This window comes from Scyliorhinus canicula, chromosome 19 (assembly GCF_902713615.1).
Source record: "Scyliorhinus canicula chromosome 19, sScyCan1.1, whole genome shotgun sequence".
NCBI lineage: Eukaryota > Metazoa > Chordata > Chondrichthyes > Carcharhiniformes > Scyliorhinidae > Scyliorhinus > Scyliorhinus canicula.
Window position 1 is genome coordinate 8,927,978 of NC_052164.1, and position 22,326 is coordinate 8,950,303.

Genomic DNA, 22,326 nt, shown 5'->3' on the forward strand with positions numbered 1-22,326 from the left:
GCATGTGGCATCAGCAGAAAGGGCAACCTTAAGCCAGGACCTGTGAAGCTATCCAGGTTGGATAGTTTTATAGTGGGACGAGTTTAGCGATCAGGCCAATTGTCTGTTGGGGTTGGTTTTGGCTTGAAAGGGTCCTGGGTTAGGGTGGACAGAAACAATAGGATTGGCAACGCATAGGAACCCTCAGAAATACCCTGAGAACCTGGAGCCTCTAAACGCCCACCGCAGATTTTGATCTCTCCGCTGATATATAAAATCACTTGACCAATGTGATGATTCTTAAATCCTATTTCTGCTTTCTGTGTGTTGTGAATAAATGCGATTCAACTCCATTCTCCTGTACCACACCACAACTTTTCAGTTTTGTAAATTATACTCACTGGGGACTTCGGAAATGTGATTTATGTCTCTTGGTAGACAGAGCAAAGGGAATAAAAAACATCTGTACAGGAAGCGTATTCAAAAGCAACATTTGGAATCAAAGTAAGTGGTCAAGAAATCCCGGTTATTTTATGGGCAGATTACTTATCTGTAGATTCAAATGTTCAGCCAAATAGTGCAGTCTGTGGAGTTCTCGGAACTATTGCAATGTGGAATTCATCGACCTTGTAAATCGATGCATCGATCCCTTGGTACAAATTAATACCAAGAATATAACAAGCCCCGTATTGGACCAACAAAAATTACACGTGGGCACCTTGCCTTTAGCAGTCTCTCACTGGGACCAGGAATTTTCAATCTTAATGGTTTAACCATCAAACCATTGTTTGAAAAAATAAATCATGGTTAAACATTGTACACATTTTCCAGAGAATTAGAAAGTGTCTTAGTTATTTGAGCTGTTACAGTTGTCCCTTTGAAATGCAGTTGGGGCTTATTTTGTCGATATTTTAACAAGTCTGCAGAGTGACATCTACCTACCACCCCATGTCTTGTGATAACGTTTGTGAAGGTACACTTCAAAATGAATTATTGTTGGCACAGAGGCAATAAAAAACCCAAATGTGACATTTCAGTGCTATCATACGTATCCGCTCCAACAGATACCCATTTATGTAACACATCTTGTGTGAAGCCACCATTACCTGTAAACGTATGTCAACAACTACAAGAGTTTATAGAACCATTCTTTAAAATACTTTAAAAAGGCTGCATGACACTTAAAAAAACAAACAGCACATATATTTCGTTCAGCGTTTAGGATTTTAATGACCAACCAGAATATTCAGTTTGATACAGCAGATTTTATTTGCACCTGAATTCTATCCCTTCTGGCAAAATGCTACTTATTGCGTATGAAAGAGCACATCAAACATCCGAGTCACCGTCTTTAAAGGTCTGAACGCCCTTTTGACAGCATTAGATTGGTGGATATCAGTTATCTTTTTAATCACTTCAACAGGGCGTCGGTGAAGCCACAAATGATGACATGTTACTAAAAACTGCCTTGAATCCTATTTCATCTAGATTCCATTCCGTGCGGTATGAAGCAATCCAGACTATAGCTGAAACAGATGTCTGGATCCTAAAGCAAAATGGGTGAACGGAGAAGGTTCCAGTAGTACGATTTCTGCTCCCAATACCAACTATTTGTTTCCACCAACTCTAACCCCACCTAACACCCCCCCCCCCCCCCCCCCCCACTAAAAAAAAGACTCTTGGTTAGGCAAGCTCTGCCACGAGACAAGTTACACTTCTTACTAATCTTACCAATGAGAACTAATACCAACACTGCAGCCAGAATATACACACTTCTTTCCAAAATATGTTCCGGTAAGTAGGCCCAAATCTGGGATTGAAATCCTTATCATACTTGTATTTTTCTAGGGGAAGGCGTTCCAAACCCTTACCCTACTCACCAGAGACATGTTGTTGCTCACGTTGTGATGTTTGATTTCTGTCTTTTATGTTCAGACCCCGTCAACACACAATGTTGGAGGTTGCATACAGGGGCGAGTAGCTACCCATCCAGGTGAATTACCGCCAAATCTCTTCAAATCCCTGCATCTTCTGGAATGAAAGTAATTCCACCTCAAAGCTAAAGCATCCCTTGACATTCTTAGAATCGTAGCTTTCTGGGTACGCCAGTTTTGTACTTAACAAGAGGTTATTTCATTTCAACATAAACTGTTCAAATTAAAGGGAACTGTATTCTTTACAGATCATTTTCACCCATGTGGATTTGAATTATAACTAATAATGAATAACACATGAATGACTGATTCTGCGTGTATTTACATAAATAATTGATATTTGGGTAATCGAGATAAGCACGTTCCTGGGCTAAGGACAGATTCCAGAGTGCACCTCGATTGGTTTACATCATTTAGAAATATGGATTATCAGTCAAACTGAAAATGCAGTTATTACGAGTGAAGTAGAATTCATTTCAGTGCTAAAATCGTAATAGGTGTGATTTCTGGTAATTGTGTTACTAATTTTAATATTATAGCAACTGTACATTGTCAACGAGACGATTTGATGTTTTTAACTGATGCAAGATAGCTATTAATTACTCTGACTGTCAGGAGAGTATTTTAAATTACACTTAACGTAGTTGGGCATAATGCTTCATTCCCTATATTGCTGAAACAGAATTGTTACGTTTTATACCGAGATCCAGTCACATTGTTCTGGGATATTTAACCCTCCTTACTTGTCAAAAACGTTGTTAATGGAGAGTGGATCGGCATATATATTGGGAGCATGCAGCGGTCCTTGTCCGATGCACCCCTTATCTCGCCGAAATTAAACGTTAGATGTGTGATTTGTCGACCTAGCACAAACAGTTGATTTTTCCACAAGATACATATATCTCCCAGTCTTAATTAACCGTATATTTCCTTTTATAATAACTCAGATTGATGCTACCGGCGGCAGGGACGCCTCTTTGATTAACAGTGAGCTTTCCTCTGCTGTACAGAATGCAGCCATGACAAAGACAGCTAGTGCCCCACAATCTACAACACATTATTGTATGTATATATCTGTGCAACATCTTTTTTTAAAAAGTGTTACAACAGTGAACATGTCCTTTTGAGTCTTGGATTTGAAAATATTATGTGAAAAATTGCCTTCATTCAGCTGATGTACTAATAGGGTTCTTTTCGACTCCCACACAGATCACAGCAGTGATGCCTCCTTCCCCTAAAATAATTGGGGATGTTGGGGGGGGGGTGTTGTTTTTTGAGGAATGCACTTTGCCTTTTACATCAGATGGTTCCCATTAATGTAACTTTCGATTAGGGAGTTGTTGCATCTAACTCAATTTGCTGAATTTCTTTGTTAGAATTAGGGCTCTGTTACAAAAATAAATAAATCCATGCTTCACTGCTGGTGATATGGTAGAAATTTATTCATTTTTTTGAAAAAAAGAAACCCTGTCTGCGCATCTTTTGAGTAAAACATGCTGCCTAATTGTTTTTTTTTTTCTCCCCTTCCCTCCCAAGTCACAACATCAGCGATGTTGTTCCCACACACTCAGTGCTCCCTTTGTCCTCCCTTTCTCTTCCAGCGCAGGTCTTCCAGTATCCCGGCATGCTCGGCCGGGCCCGCCCGCACGCCCGCGGTGACTCTTCACTTTCCTCTCCCCGCCCGGCTTCCGGCGCAACCCAACTCGCTAGGCCGCTGACCGACGGGACGCGGACCAATTGTAGAGCGCCACTGGCGGCGGGGGGCCAATGGCCGAGGCCGGGAGGCGGGACCGCATCAAGCTGGGTTGAGCGGCAGCCGGAAGCTGGGAGCGACGGTTGTCCTGGTGTTAGTTTCTTTTGGTTTTGGAAGTTAGGAAAATACAGGAAAGTTCACGGCGCTTGGGCCAGGCTGACAACGGCGCAGGATGGTGAGTGGCGGGAGGGAAGAGCATTCAGACATGTAACTCTGATCCACAGCATCTTGTTCAATGAGCCAGGCCTGACCTGCCCAATGTGGCCGCGCTCCCCATTCCAGGCCAGGCCTGATTTACTTTCATTTTTAACCTGTCTGTGTGGAGTTTGCACATTCTCCCCGTGTCTGCACCGGTTAATTTTACTGCAGTTATCAATAGTTTCTCTTCACCCACAGCTTGTGCCAGGGGAATTTAGGGCTCCTTTTCCAGGGGTCACTCCATCTCTTTGCAGAGTCAGGCGGGTCTTTCCTCAATAATTTACCTTTTTATTTCTTTACAATGCTTGAGATCCTTCATAATTCCCAAAATTATTCATTTTTAGTTGAAGATATGTTCCTTAGGGCAGCAGCCTCTGGGCAGCACGGTAGCACAAGTGGATAGCAGTGTGGCTTCACAGCGCCAGCGTTCCAGGTTCGATCCCCCGCTGGGTCACTGTCTGTGCGGAGTCTGCATGTTCTCCCCGTGTATGCGTGGGTTTCCTCCGGGTACTCTGGTTTCCTCCCACAGTCCAAAGACGTGCAGGTTAGGTGGATTGATCATGATAAATTGCCCTTAGTGACCAAAAGGTCGAGAATGGTTATTGGGTTATGGGGATAGGGGGGAAGTGAGGGCTTAAGTGGGTCGGTGCAGACTCCATGGGCCGAATGGCCTCCTTCTGCACTGTATGTTCTATGAGGTTGCAGGTTCGATCCTGGCTCTGGGTCACTGTGTGGAGATTGCACAATCTCCCCGTGTCTGCATGGGTTTCGCCCCCACAACCCAAAGATGTGCATGTGCAGGCTTGACACTGCTCTGAAGTTGCTGTGAAAAGCCCCTAGTCGCCACACTCCGGCGCCTGTTCGGGTACACGGAGGCAGAATTCAGAATGTCCATTTCACCTAACAAACATGTCTTTTGGGACTTGGGGGAGGAAACCGGAGCACCCGTGGGGCACCCGCAGGAAACCCATGGAGGCACGACGAGAACGTGCATACCCCTCACAGTCAGTGACTCATGTGGGAATCAAACCCAGGTCCCTCGTGCTGTGAAGCAACAGTGCTAACCACTGTGCTACCGTGCCAGTCAGTTAATTCCTTCGTCTTGTTTGCAGTTAGTTGACCTGCATTTTGCAAGCTGATATATTTCCTGATGTTGTTTGTTTTTCTCACCATTTTGCTGATTTGTTTTTCAGATTTGTGTCGGTTAGCACAAATTGATGGTGCAAATGGCTTCTTGACATGCCTTTAACGTGGTGTGTACTGTGTAAATGCAGCCCCTAGTTCTCCAACTTATAAGAACTAGGAGCAGGAGTAGGCCATCTAGCCCCTTGAGCCTGGTCCGACATTCAATAAGATCATGTCTGATCTTTTTATGGACTTAGCTCCACTTACCCGCCTGTTCACTAACCTTTTACTCCTTTACTGTTCAAAAATGTATCTACCTTTGCCTTAAAAACATTGAACAAGTTAGTCTCAACTGCTTCACTTGGCAGGGAATTCCACAGATTCACAACCCTTTGGGCGAAGAAGTTCCTCCTCAACTCAGTCCTAAATCTGCTCCCCCTTATTTTGAAGCTATGCCACCTAGTTCTAGTTTCACCTGCCAGTGGAAACAACCTATCCATGTTACTGAAGTCCATTGTCCATGGAACCATTTTTGTAAATCCCCTCTCTAATGCTTTTGCAGCCTTCTTTTTTCTTCATAAATTTAGAGTACCCAATTTATTTTTTCCAATTAAGGGGCAATTTAGCATAGCCAATCTACCTAGCCTGAACATCTTTGGGTTGTGGGGGCGAGACCCATGCAAACACAGGGAGAATGTACAAACTCCACATGGACAGTGACCCAGAGCCAGCATCGAACATGGGACCGTGGCGCCGTGAGGCAGCAGTGCTAATCCACTGCACCACTCTGCTGCCTTGTGCAGCCTTCTTAAAGTGTGGTGCCAAGAAATGGATGCAGAAGTCCAGCTGAGGCCATAGTCTCCTTGCTTTACTCAAGTCCTTACTTATAAAGCCTAAGATGCCATATGCTTTATTCTCTGCCTGCCCCAACACCGTCAACAATTTGTATACATATCTCCCTGGTCTCTCTGCGCCTGAACACTGATCTTACGAGCAGTGCTTAGGTCCTGCAAATTAATAAATAAAATATCTTATTGTTGAAGAGTTAATTGTCAGCATATTTAAATGTACTGGGCTGTTTAGCGCAGGGCTAAATCGCTGGCTTTGAAAGCAGACCAAGGCAGGCCAGCAGCACGGTTCAATTCCCGTACCAGCCTCCCCGAACAGGCGCTGGAATGTGGCGACTAGGGGCTTTTCACAGTAACTTCATTTGAAGCCTACTTGTGACAATAAGCGATTTTCATTTCATTTCATTTTTCATTTAGTAATTAGTTCATTAAGCATTATTGTTATCCCTTATACAATGTGATCCATTATTGGCTTGGCGTCTAACTTAGCAAGCACAATTTAATTGCAGAGAGAGCCCTGTCCAGTAAATAATTTCCTTTTCAACATTTGACTTTTCTATTAGATTTAAACTTCCTTGATTCCAATCTCACTGAACTTTAATATCTGAAATTTGGCACATGTGGAAGTAATTATCAAACTAACTTTACAATATTTATACTGGCTCACTCCTGGATAATTGTTTCTGCATTCAGCTCCATTGTGAAAGATAACTGCATTGGCCATGGACCCTTTTAATAGTTGGTGTACCAAACTGTTGCTTCATGAAAGGAATATCTCCATTGCAATGTTTTTCTATATTCTATATTCCGATATAGCCAATGTGTTTTAATGTTGCAGCAATAAGGTTGTTTTTGTGACTTGAGAATGCACAAGTTTAAATTGTACAAACACTGCCAGTGACTGCCCTATAACCACTGACATCAATCCTGTTGTTTCTCAGCTCAAAGCTCTTCCCCCAGGGCAAAGGGTTGAAACCTATACTTGTTTTGCTGGATGATTATCCGATATAGCTGTGAAATAGAATGAAAATTTCACTCCTCTACCCTGGCATCCTGTTGATGACATTCTAGTGGCAATATTGATCTGAACTCTGTACAATAAAGTAAATTAGCATGGACAAGAAAATGTAATGTATACACACAACAACTATTGGTAAATAAGAGAAACGCCAATAAAAAGATTTAAAAAAACAAAATACTGATCTGAATAATAGAATGGTTTTTTAAAAAAAAACTTATTCGCACTGGTGATCCGAGGTGTGGCTTGTTTTAATATATTTTTATGTAAGTATTTTGTCAGGACGTGTAATGCATGAAACTATCCCTGGTGGATTTTATAAAAATTCACCCAGAATATTTCAGGAGAGTGCTCTTTGAGGAGCAGTTTTTCCTTAATCATTATTCAACATTATTTTGCGATGTAGTCAGACATTAAATGTTGTCAGAGTGTCTAACTTGCACTTTTCTTGCTCTTCTCCCAGTCGCACATGTCATATAACGGTGGGGCTGTTATGGCCATGAGGGGTAAAGGCTGTGTGGCAATAGCAGCGGACAGACGGTTTGGAATTCAGGCACAGCTGGTGACAACTGACTTCCAGAAAATCTTTCCAATGGGCGAGAGGCTATTTATTGGACTGGCTGGTCTCGGCACAGATGTACAGACTGTGTAAGTACACCTGAGGTTGGTTTTGTTTGATATCTGATCAGGGGTAAGATTCCCTCAATTAGACAGTATTGTAGAATTTAGATTGCCCAGTTCCGCTACATCGTCAATTTCAGGAAGGGCAACATTTCAGTGAAGCAGTTTGATTGGAAAGTGTCAGGTTTTATTGGCGGTACTGATTTCAGCTGCAAATTCGCTCTGCAAATGGCCTGAATGCCCTGGACTAGCAAGGGATAAACGTACTCGTGATTCCATTTTTAAAATAAATTTAGAGTACCCAATTATTTTTCCAATTAAGGGGCAATTTAGAGTGGCCAATCCATCCACCCTGCGCATCTTTGGGTTGTGGGGCTGAGATCCACGCAGATACAGGGAAGAATGTACAAATTCACCACGGAGCGTGACCCGGGGCTGGGATTGAACCAGAGTCCTTTGTGCCGTGAGGCAGCAGTGCTAGCCACCATGCCGCTCTTGTGTTTTCTATTGAAAAAAATCCTGTTTTGGCTATTCAGCTCTCTGAGCCTGGTCTGCCATGGCCGATCTGATTGTCATCTCAACTCCACCTTCTTGTCTACCCACCATAGTTCTTGTATCCCTTGTCTATCTAACTCAGCCTTGCATACATTCAGTGACCCAGCCTCCACTGCTTTCTGGGGCAGGGAATTCCACACACTATGGACCCTCTAAGAGAAACAAATTCTCCCCATATCCATATTAGAAGGGAGACCTCTTATTCTTAAACTGTGTCCTTCACGGTACATGCCCTATAAGTGGTCTTGTGTGTTCTACTATGATCACCTCTTTCTTCTGCAGAGGGTCTGCTTCTCAGGGGAGGAGTAAAATGTATGGGGACACAATAATTATAGGGGATTCAATTGTAAGGAAATAGGTAAGTGTTCCTGGGCCACAAACAAGACTCCAGGACGGTATGTTGCCTCTCTGGTGCTAGGATCAAGCATGTCTCTCAGAGTGGTTGCAGGACATTCTGGGGAGGGGGAGATCATTATGAGTGACCATAATATAGAACATAGAACAGCACAGAACAGGCCCTTCGGCCCTCGATGTTGTGCCGAGCAATGATCACCCTACTCAAACCCACATATCCACCCTATACCCGTAACCCAACAACCCCCCCCCCCCCTTAACCTTACTTTTTAAGGACACTACGGACAATTTAGCATGGCCAATCCACCTAACCCGCACATCTTTGGACTGTGGGAGGAAACCGGAGCACCCGGAGGAAACCCACGCACACACGGGGAGGACGTGCAGACTCCGCACAGACAGTGACCCAGCCGGGAACCGAACCTGGGACCCTGGAGCTGTGAAGCATTTATGCTAACCACCATGCTACCGTGCTGCCCTCATATGCCCTAATATGAATTCTTCATCAAGATGGAAAGTGACGTCGGTGGCGCAATGGTTAGCACTGCTGTCTCATGCCGCCAAGGATGTGGGTTCAATCCCGGCCCCGGGTCAGTGTCCGTGTGGGGTTTGCACATTCTCCTCCATGTCTGCGTGGGTCTCACCTCCACAAGCCAAAGATGTGCAGGGTAGGTGGATTGGTCACGCTAAATTGAAATGAAATGAAAATGGCTTATTGTCACGAGTAGGCTTCAATGAGGTTACTGTGAAAAGCCCCTAGTCGCCACATTCCGGCGCCTGTCCGGGGAGGCTGGTACGGGAATCGAACCGTGCTGCTGGCCTGCTTGGTCTGCTTTAAAAGCCAGCGATTTAGCCGAGTGAGCTAAACCAGCCCCAAAATGTCCCCATAATTGGTTTTTTTATGAATTGGGTACTTTAAATTATTTTAAAAAGATGAAAAAGTACATAATTGATTCTGAGACTAGTGTCGTGAAACTTAATCAAGGGAACTACGGTGGTATGAGGCCTGATGGATTGGGGAACGTTCTTTAAAGGGTTGCTAGACAATGGCAAACATTCAAAGAGTGCATGGGTGAACTGCAACAATAGTTCATTTCTGTCTGACTCAAAAAAATCAAACGGGAAAGGTAGCCAAACTATTGCTTACGAGGGAAATTAGAGTTAGTATTAGATCAAAGGTGGAGGGATACAAATTGACAAGAAAGGACAGCAGACCTTTTTTAAAATATAAATTTAGAGTACCCAATTCATTTTTTCCAATTAAGGGGATTTAGCGTAGCCAATCCACCTAACCTGCACATCTTTGGGTTGTGGGGGCAAAACCCACGCAAACATGGGGAGAATGTGCAAACTCCGCATGGACAGTGACCCAGAGCCGGGATCAAACCTGGGACCTCGGCGCCGTGAGGCTGCAGAGCTAACCCACTGCGCCACCGTGCTGCCCCAGGACAGCAGACCTGAAGATTGGCAGCAGTTTAGAACTCAGCAACAGAGGAGAAAGGGATTGATTAAGAAGGGGAAAATAGAGAGTAAGCTGGCGAGGAACATAAAAACTGACTAAAAGCTTCTATATGTATGAAGAGAAAAAGATTGGTGAAGGCAAATGTCAGTCAGAAACAGTGGAATTTATAATGGGGAACAAATAAATGGCTGACTAGCTGAATAAGTACATTGGTTCTGTCTTCACAGAGGAGGACACAAATAACAAAGCAGAAATGTTGGGGAACACCGGGGTTTAGTGAGAGGGAGGAAGTGAAGAAAATCAGAAATGGCGTTGGGGATATTGATGGAATTGAAGGCTGAAAAATCAACAGGACCTGATAATCTTTCAGAGTTCTGAAGGAAGTGGTCCTAGAAATAGTGGATGCATTGGTGGGCATCTTCCAAGATTCTGGAACAGTACCTACAGATTAGAGGGTAACCCTACTATTTTAAAAAAGGGAGGCAGAGAGAAAACAGGCCTTGACGTCGGTCGTGGGGAAAATGCCCACCATTATCAAGATTTAATAGCAAAGCTCTTGGAAAACAGTGGCAGGATCCGACAGAGTCAGCAAAGAATTCCGAAAGGGAAATCATGCTTGACAAATTTACTGGAATTGTTTTGAGGATGTAACTAGTAGAGTTGGCGAGGAGGAGCCAGTGGATATTGTTTATTTGTACTTTCAGAAAGCTTTTGACAAAGTCCCACATAAGAAATTAGCATGTCAAATGAAAGTGCATGGGATTGGGGGTAATATATTGAGATGGTTAGAACGTGGGTTAGCAGCCAAGAAACAAAGAGTAGGAATAAACGGGCCTTTTTCCAAATGGTAGGCAGTAACTAGTGGGGTACTGCAGGCATCGGTGCTACGACCCCAGTCATTCACAATATAAATGATTTAGATGGGGGAACTAAATGTAATATCTCAAAATTTGCAGGTGACAGAAAATTCGGTGGGTAGGTGAGCTGTGAGAAAGATGCGTCAGCGTGATTTGGACAAGTTGAGTGAGTGGGCAAATGCATGGCAGATGCAGTATAATGTTGATAAATGAATGTGAGGTTATCCACTTGGTAGCAAAAACAGGAAGAAAGGTTATTATCTCAATAGCTATAGATTGAGAGAGGGGATTATACAATGAGGCCTAGGTGCCCTTGCAATACAGTCGCTAAAGCTAAGTATGCAGGTGGCGTGGTTGGGCGGCATGGTGGCACAGTGGTTAGCACTGCTGCCCCACAGCTCCAGTGACCCTGGTTTATGGGTGGAGGCGTGGGTTTAAGTAGGGTGCTCTTCCCAAGGGCCGGTGCAAACTCAATGGGCCGAATGGCCTCCTGCACTGTAAATTCTATGATTCTAGGTGCAGCTGGCGATAAGGAAGGCAGTTGGCATGTTGGCCTTCAAAGCGAGAGGATTTGAATACAGGCGGAGGGGTGACTTGCTGCGATTATACAGGATTTTGGTGAGACCACACCTGGAATATTGTGTGCAGTTTTAGTCTCCTTGTCTGAGGAAGGATGTGCAGAGTTTGCATGTTCTCCCCATGTAGATGTGGGTGTCCTCTGAGTGCTCTGGTTTCCTCCCACAGTCCAAAGATGGCAGGTTAACTGCCAAGTTTTGCCTCCTCACTTTATCTGCATCCCTTTGTAGATTCTTTACCTCTTGACAACTTACTTTCCTACCTATCTTTATGTCATCGGTAAATTTAGCCACTTGCAGTCAGTCCCTTCTTCCAAGTCATCGATAAGATAGGATAGTAAATGTTTGAGGTCCTGGTACTGATCCTTGTGGCACTCCACTCGTTACAGATTGCCAAAAAGGACTCATTTATTCCTACTGTCTGCTTCCTATTAGCTAACCAATCCTTTATGCATGCCCTTATGTTACCCCCTACACCATGTGCTCTTATCTTGTATAGTAGCCTTTGATGGACACCGTGGCAAATACCTGTAGCAAATCCAGATTCACCACATCAGGTTCCCCTTTATGCACCTAGTTACTTCTTCAAAGAACTCTCATAACTTAGTTAAACTCGGGCAGCACGGTGGCACAGTGGTTAGCACTACTGCCTCAGAGCACTGAGGACACGGGTTCGATCCCGGTTCACTGTCCCTGTGGAGTTTGCAAATTCTCCCCGTGTTAGCTTGGCTCTCACCCGCACAACCCAAAAAGATATGCAGGGTAGGTGGATTGACCATGCTATATTGCTCCTTAATTGGGAAAAATAAACAAATTAATTAGTTAAACACAATTTCCCTTTCACAAAATCCCTACTCTGCCTGATCTCATTATGATTTTCTATATATACTGCTATAACCTCCCTAATAATGGATTCCAGCAATTTCCTATGGCAGATGTTAAACCGTCTATAGTTTCCTGATTTAAAAAAAACAATTAGAGTACCCAATTATTTTTTTTTCCAATAAAGGGGCAATTTAGCGTGACCAATCCACCTAACCTGCACATCTTTGGGTTGTGGGGGTGAAACCCACGCAGACACGGGGAGAATGTGCAAACTCCACATGAACAGTGACCCAGGGCAGGGTTTCAAACCTGGGTCCTCTGCACCGCAGTCCCAGTGCTAACCGCTGCGCCACGTGCCGCCCCTAGTTTCCTGCTTTATGACTTCTTTCTTGTAGAAACGTGTCACATTTGCTATTTTCCAAACTGCTAGAACCCTTCCAGAATGTAAGGAAATTTGGAAGGTTATAACCAATGCCTCTACTGCAGCATTGCAGGATGTGCAGACTCTGCACAGACAGTGACCCAAGCCAGAATCGAACCTGGGACCCTGGAGCTGTGAAGCGATTGTGCTATCCACAATGCTACCGTGCTGCCCCCAGAGTACTACAGTTGACTTGCGAGGCTGTGTGTTAATGAGAATAAAATCAATCATGTTCCTGCTCCTGGATGCAGTGCAGCATCCAATTTTGGATGGGTGTACTTTAAAGTGAATGTTAGCAGAGAACCAGCTCCAGTTTGACTGTGGGTACCCTCTCTACCCAGCAGCGGTGGACACACTTTTGAAGCCTGCGTTAAGACAGTTAAGAGTAGACCACATTGATGAGCGATTAGGAACCACATTAAGCCATTGGGCCTGTCCTGCCACCATTCAATGAGGACAGGGCTGATCTGTATCCTAACTCCATCCAATAAATTGTTTTTTAGATGTTACTTTAGACCTAATTTTAGTTAATGCACCAAAATAGTTTGCGTATGAATTAATCCACCACTTGGTTTCTCTTTCCAAATTTGTTCTTGAAGGTATTTTGATTTAAAGAGAGGCAAGACTATCTCCTGCGCCAGTCTTCTATGCAGATTCATTTAACTACATCCATTTGCATTTATATTGGCTTTGAATGTAGGAAACATCCCAAGGCACTTCACAGGAGCCTGATCAAACAAAAGTTGACAATGAACCGAAGGAGCATTAACAAGGGGTGTCTGAAAGTTTGGTCAAATGATACATTTTAAAGGGAGTTTAGAGAGGAGGTAGAGAGAGTTTAAAGAGATTTCTAGTGCTTGCTACCTAGATAGCTGGAAGGCTCAGCCAGCAATGGTGGGAAGGGACTGGGAAATTGTAGGACCATGGAGCTTAAAAAGCATGAGGGAGTATCCTTCTGCTTAAAACTCTGAACCTTTATGGAAATACTTAAACTGGATGATGCTATTTCTGGTCTCTTTACAATCCGGACAAGCTCCAGATGGTTTGGCGATGGAACCAACCATTGTACCCGAGTGGCCTCATTTATCTTGGTGACATCTGCAGTTTTGGATCAGACCTGAGAGCTGATCAGGAGTCTCCCAACAACCTACTAGCTAACATGCTATGCTACTGAGTCTACACAGAGCTCGCTAACGCCATTTCTCTCACTTCTGCATTTCAGGTTCACTCGCTAGATGCCACATTTAGTGAATGCTTTTCTGACTTTTTTAAAGTACCCAATTCTTTTTTTTTCCCCCCCCCCCCCCCCCCCCCCCAATTAAGGGGCAATTTAGCGTGGCCAATCTACCTACCCTGCACATCTTTGGGTTGTGGGGGTGAGACCCACACAGACACAGGGAGAATGTACAAACTCCACACGGACAGTGACCCAGGGCCAGGATCAAACCCGGGTCCTTGGCACCGTGAGGCAGAAGTGCTGACCACTGCGCCACCGTGCCACCCAGCTTTTCTGACTTTCTGGAGGTGAATTGAGTACTGTTCTTTTGTTGGGTTGAAGTAGTCCACTGCTTTTGATGCTCATATCCATTTTATTTTCTAGTTCACAGCGTCTCAAATTCAGGTTGAACCTGTATGAATTAAAAGAAGGAAGACAGATCAAACCGAAAACATTTATGAGCATGGTCTCAAACCTTCTCTATGAGCGACGGTAGGTTAAGTACTCCAAATGTTTGATCTTATATGGAGTAGTATTGTCTGATTCTCAAATATGAAGTTGCATTGTAAAAGAAGCACAAATGCATGTAACAGAATTTACCAATGTACAACCTCCTCATCAAATTTTCTTGGTCGTGAGATTTTTGAGGCATGTTAGCTGAGCAGAAGAGGAGCGATTGTGGCCTGTAAATGTGGCGTGCGATTTGTCACTGTGATACTTCTTTTGGGGGGGGGGGGGGGTAGAGAAATGCTGAGCTACATTGGCATAGGTCTGCCATGAGGCGCCACAACTGATTGGGATCCAGTGTCATTCATTGTGCAATTCACTGTACCCCAGTTGCCAGTTTCTGGGCGAAGTCTGTGCCTCAAAATGTCTCTCACCATAATGACTTTTGTGATGTAGGTTTCTGTTCTCATAATTACTTTTCACCACTTCAGATTTGGCCCATACTACGTTGAACCAGTGATTGCAGGACTTGATCCAAAAACATATCAACCGTTTATTTGTTCACTTGACTTAATTGGCTGCCCGATGGAGACTGAAGACTTTGTGGTGAGCGGAACGTGCTCTGAACAAATGTACGGCATGTGCGAGTCCCTTTGGATACCAGACATGGTGAGTGCTTCCTGCCTCTCTTTTAATTTAGCACAAATGATTACTGAAGGGCTGAGCTGGCACTGAATTTGTCCTGCAGTAAGGATCTTTACAGCTTGATCAGGAAATGGGTAGTGGGGGAGGTGTCGGATGCAGACAGCGTCATGTAAGGATACAATTTAAGGGTCACTGCTAATGGTGCCTTTGCCGTTCTCGCCAACCAGGTACTCCACAAGCCCAGTAGTGGTGGCTGCCCTGAGGGTGTGGGGACAGTGGTGGAAGCACATGGGGCTGGAGGGGACATCGGTGTGGGCACCGATATGCGGCAATCACCGGTTTTCACCGGGGGGCTGGATGGGGGGCTTCAGGGGTGGGAGAGGGCAGGGATTGAGCGGTTTGGGGATCTGTTTATAGCTGGGGACTTTCCGTGTTTGAAAGAGTTGGAGGAGTTTGAGCTGCCCGATGGGAATGGGTTTCGCTATTTGCAGGTGAGGGACTTTGTCTGGAGGCAGGTATCCCACACCTAACACCCCAGGGACTACAGGATAAGGTAGTGTCGAAAGCGGGAGTGGGGGAGGTATCGGAAATCTATAAAGAGCTTATGAATTGGGAGGGAGTCCCGATAAGGGAGGTGGTGTGGAAGCGGAAGGAGGTGTTGGGTGGGAAGTTGGAGGCAGGGTTATGGGAAGATGCCCGGAGGCGTGTCAATGCATCCTGGCCGTGTGCTTGGCTTAGCCTAATACAATTTGAGGTGGTCCACAGGGTGCACATGACTGTGACTTGGATGAGCAGGTTCTTTGAAGGGGTGGAGGACAGGTGTGGGTGGGCCTGCAAATCATGTCCACGTGTTTTGGACATGTCCGAAACTTCGGCGATTCTGGCAGGGGATTACAGATGTCATGTCGGAGGTACTGAAGGTAAGGGTGGTTCCAAGTCCAGAGGTGCCGATTTTTGGTGTGTCAGAAGACTTGGGAGTCCAGGGGGCGAGAGAGGCCGATGTCTTGGGGTTTGCCTCCCTGGTAGTCCGGAGACGGATCTCACTAGCATGGAGAGACGCGGAGCCGTTGAAGTCGGGAGTACAGGTTAGCGACGTGGCTGGGTTTCTCAGGCTTGAGAAGATCAAGTTCATCCTGAGGAGATCGATGCTAGGATTTGCCCGGAGATGGCAGCCATTTATCGAAAATTAAGCTGCCAGCAGTGGTGATGGGGGGGGGGGCGTGGTTTTTAGAGAGTTGTTTATATAAGCCATGTTGACTGGGTTTTGTTGGGTGTGGGGTTGCTTATTCTGTTAAAATTTATGATATAAATTCCATATAATATTTTTCTAAAACAAAATCTTTACAGCTGATGAGAGTATGCACTAAAATCTTTCTCTGTAAATTCTTTCTCCTATTCCCTCGTCCGATGCTCTCCTGTCTTGAAGGGAGTGATTTACACTGAGGTACAGTTCGATTGATACTGGTAACTTTACAGTATCTCACCCAAATGGCCATTCTTCTTGTGTGAACCTAGACAGTCATTGTTGACAGGTCACTCACTTGTCCTGAGTTTGGACCAGTTACCTACCATCTGATATCTACACACCTGTAAGGCCACTGGATAGAATTGAAACCAATTAATTTTTTTCCAATTAAGGGGCAATGTAGCGTGTTCAATCCACCTACCTTGCACATCTTTGGGTTGTGGGGCGAAACCTACCCAAACTCGGAGAATGTGCAAACTCCACAAGGTCAGTGACACAGAGCCGGGACCTCGGTGCCGTGAGGCAAAAGGGCTAACCCACTGCGCCACCGTGCTGTCCCTTGAAACCTTAACTTGACGGGTGACATGGCGGCGCAGTGGTTAGCACTGCGGCCTCGCGGCGCCGAGGACCCGGGTCACAGTCCATGTGGAGTTTGCACATTCTCCCCCTGTCTGCGTGGGTTTCACCCCCACAACTCAAAGATGTGCAGGCTAGGTAAATTAGCCATGCTAAATTGCCCCTTAATTGGGGAAAAAAAAATTGGGTACTCTAAATTTAAAAGAATGAAACCTTAAGTTGATTCCTCAACACCGTAACTCCACACACTCACCAAGCCAGCATTGAGGAAACCCCAAATTATTTGCAGTTCAATTAGTTCCACATAGACCCAGGTTTAGCCTGAGACTTCCATGAATGGTATGGCTCAATGGTACATCAGGTAGGGTCTCTTACCAATTGAACCAGTCAATGAAATGGACTTTAGATATATAATTGGCAATCAGTAGCTAGTGGTGTCGCTCAGGGATCCATGTTGGGCCCACAATTGTTCACAATTTACATAGATGATTTGGAGTTGGGGACCACGGGTAATGTGTCCAAGTTTGCAGATGACACCAAGATGTTTAGTAAGATGTAAAGCGAAAAGTGCAGAGGATACTGGAAGTCTGCAGAGGGATTTGGATAGGTTAAGTGAATGGGCTAGGGTCTGGCAGATGGAATACAATGTTGACAAATGTGAGGTTATCCATTTTGGTAGGAATAACAGCAAACGGGACTATTATTTAAACAATAAAATATTAAAGCATGCTGCTGTGTAGAGAGACCTGGGTGTGCTAGTGCATGAGTCACAGGAAGTTGGTTTACAGGTGCAACAGGTGATTAAGAAGGTAAATGGAATTTTGTCCTTCATTGCTAGAGGTATGGAGTTTAAGACTAGGGAAGTTATGCTGTAATTGTATAAGGTGCTAGTGAGGCCACACCTGGAGTATTGTGTTCAGTTTTGGTCTCCTGGAGGGTGTGCAGAGGAGATTCACTAGGTTAATCCCAGAGCTGAAGGGGTTGGATTACGAGGAGAGGTTGAGTAGACTGGGGCTGTACCCGTTGGAATTTAGAAGGATGAGGGGGGATCTTATAGAAACATAAATTTATGAAGGGAATAGATAGGATAGATGCGGGTAGGTTGTTTCCACTGCCGGGTGAAAGCAGAACTAGGGGGTATAGCCTCAGAATAAGGGGAAGTAGATTTAGGACTGAGTTTAAGAGGAACTTCTTCACCCAAAGGGTTGTGAATCTATGGAATTCCTTGCCCAGTGAAGCAGTTGAGGCTCCTTCATTAAATGTTTTTAAGGTAAAGATAGATAGTTTTTTGAAGAATAAAGGGATTAAGGGTGATGGTGTTCGGGCCGGAAAGTGGAGCTGGGTCCACAAAAGATCAGCCATGATCTCATTGAATGGTGGAGCAGGCTCGAGGGGCCATATGGCCTACTCCTGCTCCTAGTTTCTTATGTTCTTATAATGCAAGGGTGGCTAATTCAGTGTTCTGTTAGATGGGGTTGCTATGTTACAGACATGAAAATCTCACACAAAGCTTCAATCCACCACTGTGAAGTATTGGATGGCCGGGGCCATCTGTTTATCTTTACAAAGTACATAAAGATACAGCAGATCCCAAGTACTTTTTCAGTGCATGACTTGAATGACACTGGACTTTTACTCCAGGCAGCATTAAGCTCTGAGAGATTTGAGATGGCCTTCCTAGGGGATCATGTACCTTGCGTTCTAATGCCCTGATATTTGCACTGTCTCTTTGCAGCAAATTAAATACACCATTAACGAAACATAAAACTTCTTTATACAGCAGTATTCATGTCCTATGCTAACATACCAAATGAATGTTTGCATTTCAGGAACCAGACGATCTGTTTGAAACTATATCTCAGGCTATGCTGAATGCGGTGGATAGAGATGCCGTATCTGGTATGGGTGTCATTGTTCACATGATGTGAGTTTGGAACACTTATTTGCACTTACTCGTTTCAACCTTTCTGTAACCGCACTCCTTTTGTGCTAGTTTAACACAAGTCATTAGATAAACGAGTTAGCAATGGAGGAAGGAAATGTCAGTGTGCATCAAGCTGTGGGTGCTACCAAAAGTAATTACACCTTTGGCTTGCTAGGTGGTGGTTCTGGACCAAAATTAATCCATTTGACTCTGCAGGTTCTCTCATTTATATCCATGAGTGAGTGGGCTGGCCTGATGCATGCTCAGGACTTAACCAAAAACAGGTTTTTTGAGTTTGTGTCACAGTGGAATAGATTTGTGTCCAGCTCTTGCATCACACTTTATTATTACGGATTATGTTCACCAAACTGATTCCGAGGAATCCTCCTGTGAAGGAAGATAGAGTAGACCACCAGGCCTATATTCCCTAGAGTTTTGAAGAATGAGAGCTAATCCTGTTGAAACACAACATTCTTTAGGGGTTTGTCGATAGATGCTGGGAGGATATTTCTCCTCGGTGAGGATATTATCCTCTGGGGTCACAATCAAAGAATTAAGGAGTTGATCGTATAGGACGGAGGTGAGAAGACATTTCTTCAAAGGTCGGGGTTTTTCTGGCCTTGTGGCGGTGTGAATGGAAGGGGTGGGGTTTGGTAAGATTGTGTTGGCAGTCTTGCTGTTGGCAAGGCAGGCTTGAGACTGCTTTTTGGTCTCTATAATTGGGGATCCTGAAGGAGGCAGGACAACCCACCCCAAGGGGTTCTGGACCTTTCAAATTCTCTATTGTGTTGGGCTGTGGCAGTTCAATCACGAGCATTTCAGAACTGAGATTAATAGAATTTTGGACATTAAGGGATATGGGCATTGTGTGGGTAAGATAAGTTGAGATAGAAGATCAGCTAGGATAGGGGCAGCACGGTGGCTTAGTGGTTAGCACTGCTGCCTCACTGTGGTGAGGTCCCAGGTTCGATCCTGGCTCTGGGTCACTGTCCGTGTGGAGTTTGCACATTCTCCCCGTGTCTGCTTGGGTTCATCCCCACAATCCAAAGATGTGCAGGGTAAGTGGATTGGCCACGCTAAATTGCCCCTTAATTGGAAAAAATGAGTTGGGTACTCTAAATTTTTTTAAAAAGCTATGATCTTGAGAGTCCGAGAAGAGGCGAGGGATTGAATGGCCAACTCCTATTTCACATGTCAAATATTTTAAAGTTAAAATAAGTTTCATAGATGCCAGGCTGGATCATCTCACTCTAAAACTGTTTTTTCACAATACTGTCTCAATTGTGATGTCTCCCATAAAACAGAGAGAGGTTATCATACATGGACTCTGTTCAATTCATAGTATGTGAGGAGAGGGAGAGAGAATTATTTATGTTAAGCTGTCAGCAGCCTGATTGCTCAAACAAACAATCTGCAACTTCTGCAGATAGAGCTGCATTAATGACATTACTCGGGAGGAATGAGCATGGGTATGAAGTGGAGAATTGTTTGATTGCCTTAGAATGACAGGGAACAGAAGTAGGCCTATTCTGCGCGTGCAACCCTCTGAAACAGCAATCCAAGTAGTCCCACTACCATGCTCTTAAAAAAAAATATCCAGTTCCTTGTTGAATACTATTGAATCTGCAGTCCAAATCAGACCTCGCTGGGTTTAAATAAAAACTCCCCCTGATTCCGAGTTTTTTTTGTCAATTATGAAATATCCTCTGGTTACCAGCCTTTCTGTTCCATGCACGAGGGAGACCAGTGCAGCATGGAGATCTAGTATATGTGTTTTGTTATATTCTATGAGACTTACCATTGTTGTTTTCGTTGCAGTGAAAAAGACAAGATTACCACCAGAACATTAAAAGCTCGAATGGATTAAAAACAAAACCTCCGCAACAAACTTTGCAATACAACCTTCTTGGGTGTGTGTAGTTTTCTGTTCCGATGCACGTAAAATAGGAGGAAAGTGTCCGTGGAATCAAGATAATTTGAATGGAATAACTTTTCATATTATATTTGATGGTCATTGAGTATTCTGTTTATATGTAATAAAAATAAACTAGTTATATTACTGGTAACGTGATCTATTTCCTACTGTGAGTGTGGTCTGCCATAAGAAAGCATGTTGATCTTCATAGGGATATATAATGACCAAGAAGACATTGCGGAGAACACCCCTGCTCTTCAAAAAAATAGCCGCGAGATATTTTATGTCCACTAAGAGAGTAGGCAGGGACTTGGCTTAATATCTCACTCATCCGAAAGAAAGCCAAAATCCACTTCTTCCCAATTTAAATGGGGGGGGGGGGGATCATCCTTAAAAGTCCATGACCTCTGAAAATAAGAGGTTGGAAAGATCCAGCTGTACTTGGCTGAGTGATGACAGATGTTGGGAGAGTTAACCATCATCCAATTGTACCAGCGAGCTTTTACAAAAATGTTTTTTTATTTGTAAGCTTTGGTATTACTGCAGCGAGTTTAAATGCTGCATCACCATGACTCCCAAACACAGCATTACAAATTATTACAGTCAAACTCTGATAAATGCATAACTGGTCTAACCAAAAGTCTCGCACGTAATGATCATTTCCAGTAGGGAACAGGCAGATGTTCAAATTTGAATGTGTGTTACATTTGAACCTAAATGAAACCTCTACATGGGTTAGGGGCTAATATGGTGGAAGATCGACCACCCACAGAAGCCGGTTAGTCCCTCTTCATTTTCAGGTTCTAATCACGAGATCTTTAATTTTCTTGACAATGGCATGCAGACCTCTTCTAAACATCTGAAATAAAAAATCTTGTGCAAGGCAAAATGAGACATCCTGCAGGGTGAGATTGGATCAGATATATTAAAGACAACTAACAGGAAATGTGGAAAATTAATGGTGAAGTTCCTGACTTGCCAAAAAAAAAACCAAGATTCTGGCTCTAAGGCAAAAGCATCGATCGTTCATGGATATAAACTTTGCCCAATGTGCTATATAGGGCCATACAGAACTGGGCAGTCCAACCCTCTGGACAGTGCTTAGTTAGTTGGCTCCAACATTGATAGGCGGAATGGAAAGGATACCAAAATTGGTCTTCGTTCCAGTGGATGAAACTTTTGATAGGTGGCCACTCCCAGAAATACCCATGGATGGACACACTATTCACGGCACGGTAACACAGTGGGTATCACTGTTGCTTCACCGCTCCAGGGTCGATTGCCGGATTGGGTCACTGTTTGCATGTTCTCCCTGCGTCTGTGTGCATTTCCTCCAAAGACATGCAGGTTAGGAGGATTGGCCATGCCAAATTGCCTTGATGTCCAAAAAAGGTTAGGTGGGGTTACGGTGGTGTGGGCTTAAGGGTGCTCTTTCCAAGGGCTGGGGCAGACTTGATGGGCCGAATGGCCGCCTGCACTATAAATTCTCTGATTCATGGCTAAACAACCTGCTATTAGTCACCATCCAGCCTTGTACATGGCAAATGGTCTGGTTGGGTGAGGAGGGAGAGCAGCTACTAGTTGTGGGAACTTTCTCCAGTGAACATCTACAGTGATAGGAAGAGAAATTTGTGTGTGTGAGGGGTGAGTAGGGGTTTTTAAAAAAGCACTTTTTAAATGATCTACCACCAAGTTTCTGAAGTTAACAGCAAAGCCCCCACATCAGCACTGATGAGATTGAAAATACGGGTCCTCCAAATTGTGTGAATAGAACTTTAAAAAGCTCTAATCAGTAATCGGGTGGGCTAAAGAATAATTGAACTGCTGTTCAA

At 44.3% G+C, this 22,326-nt stretch overlaps 1 protein-coding gene across 1 annotated transcript; it reads left to right on the forward strand.

Moving 5' to 3' along the window:
* The first annotated feature begins 3,664 nt into the window (after positions 1–3,664).
* Positions 3,665–20,645, forward strand: psmb3 (proteasome 20S subunit beta 3). Its single transcript, XM_038779907.1, has 6 exons — positions 3,665–3,841; positions 7,319–7,503; positions 14,126–14,233; positions 14,680–14,857; positions 18,485–18,579; positions 20,398–20,645. Exons 1-6 carry the CDS (start codon positions 3,839–3,841, stop codon positions 20,444–20,446), a joined length of 618 nt encoding a protein of 205 aa, XP_038635835.1. The 5' UTR covers positions 3,665–3,838; the 3' UTR covers positions 20,447–20,645.
* The last annotated feature ends 1,681 nt before the right edge of the window (positions 20,646–22,326 follow it).

What these genes read in the sequence shown, in the direction of transcription:
- psmb3 (XM_038779907.1), top strand. An exon ending in CCCTTTGGATACCAGACATG is followed by an intron (nt 14,858 to 18,484) that starts GTGAGTGCTTCC and finishes TTTGCATTTCAG; the next exon opens with GAACCAGACGATCTGTTTGA. An exon ending in GGTGTCATTGTTCACATGAT is followed by an intron (nt 18,580 to 20,397) that starts GTGAGTTTGGAA and finishes TTTTCGTTGCAG; the next exon opens with TGAAAAAGACAAGATTACCA.